Source organism: Leucoraja erinacea, chromosome 1, assembly GCF_028641065.1.
Source record: "Leucoraja erinacea ecotype New England chromosome 1, Leri_hhj_1, whole genome shotgun sequence".
NCBI classification, from domain to species: Eukaryota; Metazoa; Chordata; class Chondrichthyes; order Rajiformes; family Rajidae; genus Leucoraja; species Leucoraja erinaceus.
This window is the reverse complement of record NC_073377.1, coordinates 162,398,910-162,411,215: the sequence shown is the minus strand read 5'-3', so window position 1 is coordinate 162,411,215 and position 12,306 is coordinate 162,398,910. Positions and strand designations below refer to the sequence as shown.

Here is a 12,306-nt window from a genome sequence, read left to right as displayed (position 1 = left end):
AGATTCCAAGGGGAGTAAGAGGCTACCGTGTCTGACAAGGGAAGTCAGGGACAGTAGAAAAATAAAAGAGAAGTACAACGTAGCAAAGATGAGCAGGAAGCAAGAGGATTTGGTAAGGTTTAAAGAGCAACAGAAGATAACAAAAAAGGCAATACAGGGAGAAAAGAAGAATTACGAAGGTAAGCTAGCCAAGAATATAAAGGAGGATAGTAAAAGCTTATTTAGGTATGTGAAGAGGAAAAAAATAGTTAAGACCAAAGTTGGACCCTTGAAGACTGAAAAAGGTGAATTTATTATGGGGAACAAGGAAATGGCAGATGAGTTGAACAGGTACTTTGGATCCGTCTTCACTAAGGAGGACACAAACAATCTTCCTGATGTATTAGTGGCCAGAGGATCTGGGGTGACGGGGGAACTGAAGGAAATCCACATTTTACAGGAAATGGTGTTGGATAGACTGAAGGCTGATAAATCCCCAGGGCCTGATGGTCTGCATTCCAGGGTACTTAAGGAAGTGGCTCTAGAAATTGTGGACGCATTGGTGATCATTTACCAATGTTCTATAGATTCAGGATCAGTTCCTGTGGATTGGAGGGTAGCTAATGTTATCCCACTTTTTAAGAAGGGCGGGAGAGAGAAAACAGGGATTTATAGACCAGTTAGCCTGACATCAGTGGTGGGGAAGATGCTGGAGTCAATCATAAAATATGCGGCACATTTGGATAGCAGTAACAGGATTGGTACAAGTCAGCATGGATTTACGAAGAGGAAATCATGCTTGAATAGTCTTATGACATTTTGTGATGACGTAACCAGGAAAATGGACGCAGGAGAGCCAGTGGATGTAGTGCACCTGGACTTTCAGAAAGCATTTGATAAGGTCCCACATAGGACATTAGTTGGCACAATTAGGGCACATGGTATTGGGGGTAGAGTGCTGACATGGATAGAGAAGTGGTTGGCAGACAGGAAACAAAGAGCAGGGATTAACGGGTCCCTTTCAGAATGGCAGGCAGTTACTAGTGGGGTATTGCAAGGCTCGGTGCTGAGACCGCAGCTATTTACAATATATATCAATGATTTAGATGCAGAGATTCAAAGTAACATTAGCAAATTTGCAGATGCCTTTTTAAAAAAAAAACTTTGTGAATGATTAGAGATATGTAAAAATCGTTCAAAGCCACTGCCATCGTGAGCAAATGGATGGGATCTGTCAGTGGCAAATCTGGGAAATGGATTAGGCGCAGCTCGATGTAGATGTGTTGGAAAGGATCACATTTGAAAAAGAAAACCATACAGCATAAATACAGAGCAAGCCTTTCTTATTTCTTCTGAACAGGGTCAATTTATAAGTAAATCTTTATTATAAAGATGCACTTCTTACCTTTACATCTACTCCTGGAATGTAAAAAACCGTGGTTTCAAATTCTGTTGTCTTGGTCTGAAGTGTATGCGGCACTTTTTTCCCACCCGATAAATGGATATTTGATGTATAGTTTGGATGAGGTTTTTTCTTCTTTGGGGGAGTATCCTGGTCCACATTTTTTAAAATCTTCTCAATATTCCTGTACAAATAAATATATAATTTAACTAGTCTCCATTTCAATGTTCCAAACTCTGAAAGTAAATTTTAAACAATTAAACATTACATTTAAAGATTTCCCCTGTAAGTTTTAAGCCAGTCAACAAGGATGTTAACTGTTTTAATATGCTGCATCTAAAAACCAAATTAAAAACAGTAGCAAAAACCACAACATACACTTGATGTAGAATGTTTCACAGATGTTTCAGACATAAATGTGACAGTTAATACATTATTTTAAATAGTATCTTAAAAGAGGGAACTAAGATAGAAAGATGCCAAGTTTCCGGGAGGAAAAACTCATGAGCTCCAGAACACGAGAACCAACAGTGTAAATATAAAGAGAAGAAAAATAGCGGCACTCATGGGGTCAGAAGAAAAATGCCGACCTGAAATTGAAATTGGAAAGCTTACTTACTTTTTTAGATTTAATTCATCATGTTCCGTTTGTTGAGGCTGCTGCGTAGTTGGATGCAATACACATTTTCCACTTTCAATCTCAACTCTAACATCAAGCTCAAAGTCAATGTTCCTTTCTGTTGCCGCATTTAGAGAATTTCTGCTCATTGCTGCTGATGGCCATCGGTCACTAAAAAGTTGCTGAACTGCAGCAAAGCCTGGAGACTTTTTCCGCACACCGAGTCTGCAAAATGATCAAAATAATTAACCTTGAACATAACATGAAATGATTCACATTGAATTATTGCTTTACTCTCAATTTCATGTTCCCTCACTTCTCCATGTGCCGCTACTATGATGTAGAGTTTCTAAACATCTGCCCCAATGTATATTTTATTACTTTGAAAGTGTCCTCTGGTCCTGTCCTGCATGTGAAGCATGTTTGCCAAAGAAGCCTGTGGCAATGTGACTACATTTGCTGTTTCTTGAGTGTGTGCCTGTGAAACTGGAGATCCAATTATAAGTTTTCATTTATCAAGCAATTTATCTGCAATCAACCTATCACTAAGACTCAGAGTTGTACATTTTTGTCATGAATGATTAGATTAAATGTAAAATTAATTCAAATTAAACATAAAATGAAGTATCTTTCTTTTTATTGTTAGCATCCTTCACATGTAAACATTACATTTTAAGTGCAATGTTTCCAATTAATTAATTTTATTTAACAGTAATTTCTGTGGTACTTCCTGAAACATGGCTAGATTTAGTTTGTTGCTATACACAAATTTAACTACTATGCATCCCAATCATTAATGTGATTTGAAAATAAGATCTGGTCCCAACATCAACTCTATTGGGTATCCCGTTTTTTACTCAAATGTGACTTTATATTGTTAATGCTTAATTTCATTGTTAAAATTCGACATAGTTGCAGCATAGAAATGTCCACAACTCATTTGGATTGTCACTTCCGAAAAGACTTTGAAGAACTTGTCAAGCAGCAAACTGTAAATAACCAATCACCCATGTTGGATTTAAATACCTTTAAAATGTAGCTTTCATTCTCCGATTCTCTAATGATGTGCGTATCCAACATATTGACTGTCGGTGACTCACAAGTTTTGTCACTTTAGCATCCCTCGGCACTTGGCATTAAATAACATTAAGCCTGGTGGATTTGCTCTTTCACAGCAATTTTAATCCAAGACTCACCATTGATTATTGCTCTGTCTCTTTGCAAAAGTTATATTTCTTATAAGTTTCCAACTGATAATCAGAGAAGTCATTTTGTTAGGTTGTAATAAAAAGGAACTGATTTAAATAGGTTGTTGGATTAAAGATACTCTTTTAAATCATCAGCAAATGTTATCTCTAATTAACTCACAAATATGTTTCCATGTGTTTACAGATTGTTTTAGTATTTTGAATTCTAAAAAAATGTTTGATCACATTTCAGTGGTTTGATAATTTTTTCAAATTTTCTAGTGTTTTTTGGTCAACAGATTTTGAATGCCTTTAAGTGCCTAGAACTGCTTTTTGAGCCAGTTTCGCTATTCAATTTGTTCATGGTTGATTTATTTGCCTGTTCCTGTTATTCCCTAGTCCCCAAATCACCTAATTCCTTTGGTATTCGAAATCATCAATGTCAATATACTTTACAATTAAGTATTCATTCACTGCATTCTGCAGTGGAGAATTCCAAAGATGATCAACTGTGAATAAATTCCATATTTTCGCAAACTTGCATTCTTGACCATTTATCCTGCGACAGTGTTCTGGTCCTGCACTCTTGAGCCGGATGAAGGTATCCAAGCATCTATACTATCACACTCTTAACCATATATAACCATATAACAATTACAGCACGGAAACAGGCCATCTCGGCCCTACCAGTCCCTGCCGAACAACTTTTTTTCCCTTAGTCCCACCTGCCTGCACTCATACCATAACCCTGCATTCCCTTCTCATCCATATGCCTATCCAATTTATTTTTAAATGATACCAACGAACCTGCCGACACCACTTCCACTGGAAGCTCATTCCACACCGCTGCCACTCTCTGAGTAAAGAAGTTCCCCCTCATATTACCCCTAAACTTCTGTCACTTAATTCTGAAGTCATGTCCTCTTGTTTGAATCTTCCCTATTCTCAAAGGGAAAAGCCATTTTCAAGTCTTTCAAGACATATTTGAATGTGATCTCTTTCCCAGAGTATAAGCTTATCCAACTACCTTTCCCTCATAAGGACTATCCTAGGGAGGTGGTGACAATCCATCGATGTAACACCAGCTCTAAGGCAAGGATAGCCTTCCTTCTATGCAGAAACTTAAAATAAACACAGTTCTTCATTATGATCGTTTCAAAGCCTTGTGCAATTGCACCTAAATTTCCTTATTCCTATAATTCAACTCATTTTCAATAAAAGCAATAACGACTAATAGCTTGCTCTGTCTACATGCTAACTCTGTGTTTTATGTACATGCACACCTAGGCACCCATATAGACCAGCATTAACTAGTTTCTCATTATTTAAGATTTTTTTTTTTTTACCTCGACTACTTCCCACGTTATACTATAACTGCTTTCTTACCCCAATTTTTCTGCTCTTTGCAAGCATTTTATATCCTCACAACCCACTTTCCCACAAATTTGTATCAGTAGCAAACTTTGATAGATAAAGGACAGTGTAAATATATCAAGGGTACTGATCATCAATCAAGGAGGCCACAACTCTACCCCCCACCTTGCTGATGCTGTGGTTCCTCAAAAGTAACCATCTGCCAAATAGAAAATGAAAGATTCATTCCCACTGTCTGTTTTGCTTCCTTATTCACTCAGCAACTTAGCTGCTTCTCTTACTATGTCACAAAGAAATTTACAGCATAAATTTGCTGCGGTATCAATATTTAACTGAGGATTTGACCACAGGCACTATCTTCTGAACTTTGTGATTATTTACAACTGATGTAAATAAACTGGGTAAAAAATAAATACATCTCTGCCAATTCTGTGCCAAGGTGTAATGTTTTAAAAACTTCGTTCTCAAGTAGATTCTGGAACCAATTATTAGAGTTTACAAATAACAATAAAGAGAGTTGCTTACGGAGTCCTCCTGATATTTTGTATTTTTTCTTTCTCATACTCTTCCTCCCGGTCAGATTCTTCACTCGAAGATGTCAAACTATCATCGCGCTTTCCATCATCAAGCTGGAAGGCAAGTCTTGGTTGAGCAACACGTGGGGTGTTTGATGAACTAAACACTGAACGTTCACTGACAGATGAAAAATGAGATGGACTATCAATGGTGACTGATAATAGATCCATTTCTGTTTCCTCGGGGAACTGATGCCATAAAGAAAATTTGAAAGTTAATCGTTACTTTTATGTAACATGTACCTATGAATAATTTTAGTATTGGTTTGTATCAGAACCCAATCACCATCTACATTCGAGCAGAGAGAATGGCTTTGCAAAATGAGAGGAGAAATAGTAAATTGGACAATGTTTTAATCAATTTAGATAAGTTGATAAGATGATTAGTTTGAAATCATTAAAAGTACAGAAGAAATCTACTGCCAAAGATGATTAAGAAAAAAGCGCTGGAATTATGAAACAAAAGTGTCCCCAAGAACTTGGAAGTTATCTTGTTTAAGAAGGAGCTGCAGATGCTGGAAAATCGAATGTACACAAAAATGCTGGAGAAACTCAGCGGGGGCAGCAGCATCTATGCAGCAAAGAAAATAGGCAACGTTTCCTGCAATCTCTAGCCACAGCTTTCCATCCATTTTAAATATTGAGGGTACTAGAGAATTTAAGCAATGCCCTTTGCAGACTATCTGGCCATGAGGGACTATGAAGGTCACAAATTCCCTCGTTTTTGCATAGTAATCCCAGTTTGTTTGCTCTCTTCCCAACGCATCAAAAGCCAATTGCAAAACTCTCACCACCCATGAGGAATTCTAGAAAGTTTATCTGCTTGACAATTTAGAAAATAATTCATGAAAAATAATATTTAGCACCCAATTAAATAAAATGATTTATGTATTTTTTGTAATGTCATTGAGTGCAAGTCTCAACTTTTATTAGAAAAACAACCATAGATCTTTCTTTCATCCTATATAGACCATGGCGATAGAGATGAATGTTAATGAAACAAACTCAGCACAAAATAACATTACCTGCAGATTGAAGAAAATGGTGGGTTAGTTGAGAAAAAGTGCAATGCAAGTTCAGGAACACTACAGAGTGTGACTGAGATCATACTTTGAATATCATATGAAACCAATAATGTCATCTATAGAGTAAAATTACTTCCTCAAGTTTACATTTTAATGATTATGCAGCTTTAAAACACTGGATTGATTTTCAAATAACCACTGCAAAATGTTTTGAAACTAATTTGTTTAACTACTTTTGTACCACCTGTTGTGCTGCAAAAATAGCTACGTGCTGTTCTTCACATTGATTATTCAATTATTTATTTTCACACGTATATTGTGTGAAACTGAACTTGCAAAGTTTAAAGCTGGTAGAATGTCAAGAAGATTCCCCCATGAAGCAATTGATTTCAGTGCGAGCAGATGTGAAACCAGTACCTGAAAATACCCTTCCTTTGGTGTGCTGGCTTGCCTTGTTAGGGCCAAAGCTGTATCATTCAGCTTCAATGAAGTAAAAAGGAAAATGTCATAAAAAATAATTTACAACATGCAACACTCCCATTACTTGGACAATTTAAGTAACAAATGATATCTGTTATCTGACTGAAACAGATGGTGTAAATCAAAGTATGAATGTTCCATCTTTTTAATAATCAATACTTCTGTGCACAATTATAGTCATATAACTTTAACGTCAGATTTCAGGGCTCTTTGCAAAATTATATTTATCAGTTAAATTTATCTCTATAATCATATTAGAATGCTCTACCAATAGCTTCCATTGACAATGTAGAGGCTGACAGATCAATTTTTGACTTATTTTAATTTGTAAAGTTTGAGAAATAGTTTGGAGATTCCCACAGGAGTAGATATATTGAAGGAGGAAGAAAATAGCAAGATTCAGTTTATTGTTGATGTCATAATAGGCCAATTCTTTAAAAATGTAAATAAGGAAGATTTAATAGAGCAATAAAATGCGCCAATAATTCAGATTAATAACATATTTAACATGCTGGCTCATTCTGGCACAAATTCATGTGGCAAGATCTGCACAATGATTTTCCAATCTTTGATATGTTGAAATATTAGTAAATAGATGCTACTTTTGGATGAAAGATACTGACGAGTGAAGAAACCTCTTGGTTTTCTAATTAAAGCAAAAGAGAGGTTTCTGAACCTTCATTTTTGTCACAACCATCTTCATATGGTGCGGGAGATTTAATAACATTGAAGGGAGAATGAAATTGATGTAAGATCTGTAAATTAACATTTCATTTTGGAGATTTACAATGTCGAGTTCTGAGGTTTCCTAGAATCCCACACTATAAAGACACCAGAGTTAGTCTAGTAACTAGCATGTGTCTGCAAGGTTCCAGTCAAAGGGGTGAGACCTGACTGAAAGATCTGAATTCAGGTCATAACATTGTTATTCTTAAAAAGCAGAACAGATGTAAAAGAAAATTCTGAGATATTAGAGAATAGTGAAACTATGTGTTTGTTTTACCCTTTAGTCTTATCAATATTGTGTAAGCATTTTTTATAAACTCTCCATTTAATGACCTTGACATTACAATATCCTACATCACCCCATCGCCCCAGCGCAGAGGGAGAAGAGGAGGGAAGAGACTGCAGACCTAAGACTTTTGCCTCCATCACAGTGAGGAGATGCTGGGTGGACTCACTGTGGTGGATGTTAATATGTGTTTATTGTTGTTTTATTGTATGGTATTATATGTATGACTGCTGCAATTTCGTTCAGACTTCGGTCTGAATGACAATAAAAGGCTATCTATCTATCACTGCTTTAAAATATTTAAGTTTTCTTCACCAATATCATGATTACATCTCGAAAAAGTGAGTTAAAGCGAGAGAGAATGTCTATTTTCAGGAAAAATAAAATCGATCAGCATACAATACAATACAATTTATTTGTCGTTTGGACCCCGTTGAGGTCCAAACGAAATGTCGTTTCTGCAGTCATACATACAACATGCAGTCATAAAACATAATGCAGTCATACAACATAATGCAGCTTTCTTTGTTGATCTCATTCTTGAAATGTCAACCTTAATTATCTTTATATTTAGGATTAGAGTTTTGAGAGCAAGATAAATAAGTCAGGTTGTTCAATTTACATATTTTATTGTAGACATTAATAACCATATAACAATTACAGCACGGAAACAGGCCATCTCGGCCCTACAAGTCCGTGCCGAACAATTATTTTCCCTTAGTCCCACCTGCCTGCACTCATACCATAACCCTCCATTCCCTTCTCATCCATATGCCTATCCAATTTATTTTTAAATGATACCATCGAATCTGCCTCCACCACTTCCACTGGAAGCTCATTCCACACCGCTACCACTCTCTGAGTAAAGAAGTTCCCCCTTATGTTACCCCTAAACTTCTGTCCCTTAATTCTGAAGTCATGTCCTCTTGTTTGAATCTTCCCTATTCTCAAAGGGAAAAGCTTGTCCACATCAACTCTGTTTATCTCTCTCATCATTTTAAAGACCTCTATCAAGTCCCCCTTTAACCTTCTGCGCTCCAGAGAATAAAGACCTAACTTATTCAACCTTTCTCTGTAACTTAGTTGTTGAAACCCAGGCAACATTCTAGTAAATCTCCTCTGTACTCTCTCTATTTTGTTGACATCCTTCCTATAATTGGGCGACCAAAATTGTACACCATACTCCAGATTTGGTCTCACCAATGCCTTGTACAATTTTAACATTACATCCCAGCTTCTATACTCAATGCTCTGATTTATAAAGGCTAGCATACCAAAAGCTTTCTTTACCACCCTATCTATATGAGATTCCACCTTCAAGGAACTATGCACGGTTATTCCCAGATCCCTCTGTTCAACTGTATTCTTCAATTCCCTACCATTTACCATGTACGTCCTATTTTGATTTGTCCTGCCAAGGTGTAGCACCTCACATTGATCAGCATTAAACTCCATCTGCCATCTTTCAGCGCATTCTTCCAAATGGCCTAAATCACTCTGTAGACTTTGGAAATCCTCTTCATTATCCACAACACCCCCTATCTTGGTATCATCTGCATACTTACTAATCCAATTTACCACACCTTCGTCCAGATCATTGATGTACATGACAAACAACAAAGGACCCAACACAGATCCCTGAGGCACCCCACTAGTCACCTGCCTCCAACCCGACAAACAGCCATCCACCATTACCCTCTGGCGTCTCCCATTCAGCCACTGTTGAATCCATCTTGCTATTCCTGCATTTATACCCAACAGTTGAACCTTCTTAACCAACCTTCCATGAGGAACCTTGTCAAAGGCCTTACTAAAGTCCATATAGACAACATCCACTGCTTTACCCTCGTCAATTTCCCTAGTAACCTCTTCAAAAAATTCAAGAAGATTAGTCAAACATGACCTTCCAGGCACAAATCCATGTTGACTGTTCCTAATCAGACCCTGTTTATCCAGATGCTTACATATATTATCTCTAAGTATTTTTTCTATTAATTTGCCCACCACTGAAGTCAAACTAACAGGTCTATAATTGCTAGGTTTACTCTTAGAACCCTTTTTAAACAATGGAACAACATGTGCAGTACGCCAATCCTCGGGGACTATTCCCGTTTCTAATGACATTTGAAATATTTCTGTCATAGCCCCGGCTATTTCTACACTAACTTCCCTCAATGTCCTAGGGAATATCCTGTCAGGACCTGGAGACTTATCCACTTTTATATTTTTCAAAAGCGTCAGTACTTCGTTTACTTTGAAACTCATAGTATCTACTAGTTTCCCTTACCTCACATAATTCAATATCCTTCTCCTTGGTGAATACCAAAGAAAATAAATTGTTCAATATCTCCCCCATCTCTTTTGGCTCTGCAGATAGCTGTCCACTCTGTCTCTCCAATGGACCAATGTTATCCCTCGTTATCCTTTTGCTATTAATATAGCTGTAGAAACCCTTTGGATTTACTTTCACCTTACTTGCCAAAGCAACCTCATATCTTCTTTTAGCTTTTCTAATTTCTTTCTTAAGATTCTTTTTACATTCCTTATACTCCTCAAGCACCTCATTTACTTCATGCTGCCTATAATTATTGTAGATCTCCCTCTTTTTCCGAACAAGATGTCCAATTTCCCTTGAAAACCATGACTCTTTCCAATTTTTACTGTTTCCTTTCAACCGAACAGGAACATAAAGATTCTGTACTCTTAAAATTTCCCCTTTAAATGTCCTCCATTTCTCTTCTACATCCTTCCCATAATCATATTGATACATAACCATATTGATACACGCTACAACAGTACAAGGCTCAAAGGCATCATCTGCAATAAAATCAATCATTAATCTTACCATCTCCTGCACTTTAAAAGACACTCTTGGTCCTGACCCTGATGTAGGTTGCTCTGGAGTTTGGACTTCACCTGCATCTTCGACCTCATTAACTCTAGAACTGATAGAAGATTGTTTGAATAACATACATGAACAATTATGTGGAGCATACACCTCACTTTGTTTTCTGTTCAGGATACGTTCCCAGGAATAAGAGCACTAATGGAATCAGCGCTTAAAAGATATTATTATAAATATGGAGTTGCATTACTGATAACTTTCTAATGCACCGGGAATCTGCTTCCCATCCCCTATGAACACTGGCCTTTGAGCTTGTTACAATAGAGAAATCTCTGGTTGGAGTGAGCTATACATCCGAACCAAGAGAGGATAATCCTACAGGAGGTAATGAGGACCTGGAAGATCTGTCAATATCTGGAGCCACAAACCTGCCTTCAGTGGTACTGCCCAAACCAAGTTATGATAGTGCTAACAAAGTGCAGGAATTCATGCATGGATTTAAAACCAACAAATTGCCCAGGTAGGGGTTCCCATCCAAGTTCCCATCAACAATGCACAGCAGGCAGTCTGGGTAGTGGCATACATGTAGTGTTTGAATGGAGTATTATACTAAAACTCTCTAAGGTACTGAGTCTATAAGTAGGGTACCAGTGTGCTTAAATCATTTTTCACTCATTGAATGACTATTAGAATGTGAATTTTACACAAATCAGAAGCTGCAGGCATTATGGAATATCTTAGAGAATATTTCAGACTGGAGCTACTTAAGAATCCTAGATGAACTGTTTTGAATACACACTTAACAATTTAATATGTTAGCATTTTAATAAACATTAAGTTTAAATGATTTTCAAAAACAAGCTTTACATCAGTAGATTGAATAATGGTATTATTTTGCCAATCGTAATATGTCATGCTATTATCATGAGTGGGCCTCTGAAACACCTATATGCTCAACTACAGTTTCAAGATTTATATGTATCCTAATTGTTCTATTGTCTGTAGGACATTGCTTCCTTCTTTCCAAAATATATACATTTTGTCAGGTTGTAATCTGAAAAATTACAGAGATTAATCTGTAATGGCAGAACCAAGAAGTAATTCTCTGACGGACCACATTTTAATGATAGGTGTGCAATACTACTGTCTGGGTGTAATTATCAGCATCATTTAGTTAAAAAAATTATCATGCAATTTCTATGATGAAAATGCACATTATTCAATGCAGCGAAAACATTACTAGTTCTTTAACTGTGATTGGTTGTAACTAACTGATAAAAAACCTTTAAGGACAGTAAAGGGCCTGTCCCACTTACGTGTCCTTGGCACGCAAATGACGTGACCTCGTGTTCGCGTTGAGGCACACGGGCATCGTATGGCCGCGCGGGGCCGGTCCCACTTAGAAGCACGGAGGGGTATGTAGTTGTGCGCGACATCGCGCGGGGCTCCGAAATTTTTGAAGCGAACGAAATCTTCGCGCGCCAACGGCCTGTCACGGAACTGACGGCCAAAGTAGGACAGGCCCAAGACCCTGGCGCTTGCAACGTCTCACCTTCAACAGCAGCAGAAGCAGGTAAACGATCGCCAAACTCGGCCAGGGGCTCACAGCCGTTGCGGTCCGGATCCGCGCCCACTTCTACTCCCAGAGCGGGGCCAAGAAAATTGAAGATGGACACAAAATGCAGGAATAACTCAGCGGGACCGGCAGCATCTCTGGAGAGACGCAATGGGTGATGATTCGGGTCGAGACCCTTCTTTTCAGACTGAAGAAGAGTCTCGACACGAAACGTCACCCATTCCTTCTCTCC

The 12,306-nt window shown here is 37.7% G+C and overlaps 1 protein-coding gene across 2 annotated transcripts in view; it reads right to left on the bottom strand.

The window, feature by feature from the left end:
* Positions 1-12,306, bottom strand: part of kiaa1109 (KIAA1109 ortholog) — a 298,241-nt gene that overhangs the window by 50,887 nt on the left and 235,048 nt on the right. For both annotated transcript variants that reach the window (XM_055647191.1, XM_055647198.1), the window contains 5 exons: positions 10,499-10,598; positions 6,579-6,641; positions 5,087-5,325; positions 2,001-2,225; positions 1,385-1,565 (listed from right to left, as the gene is read on the bottom strand). In XM_055647191.1, the coding sequence (XP_055503166.1) occupies positions 1,385-1,565; positions 2,001-2,225; positions 5,087-5,325; positions 6,579-6,641; positions 10,499-10,598 (808 nt within the window). The remainder of the gene's footprint in view (positions 1-1,384; positions 1,566-2,000; positions 2,226-5,086; positions 5,326-6,578; positions 6,642-10,498; positions 10,599-12,306) is intronic.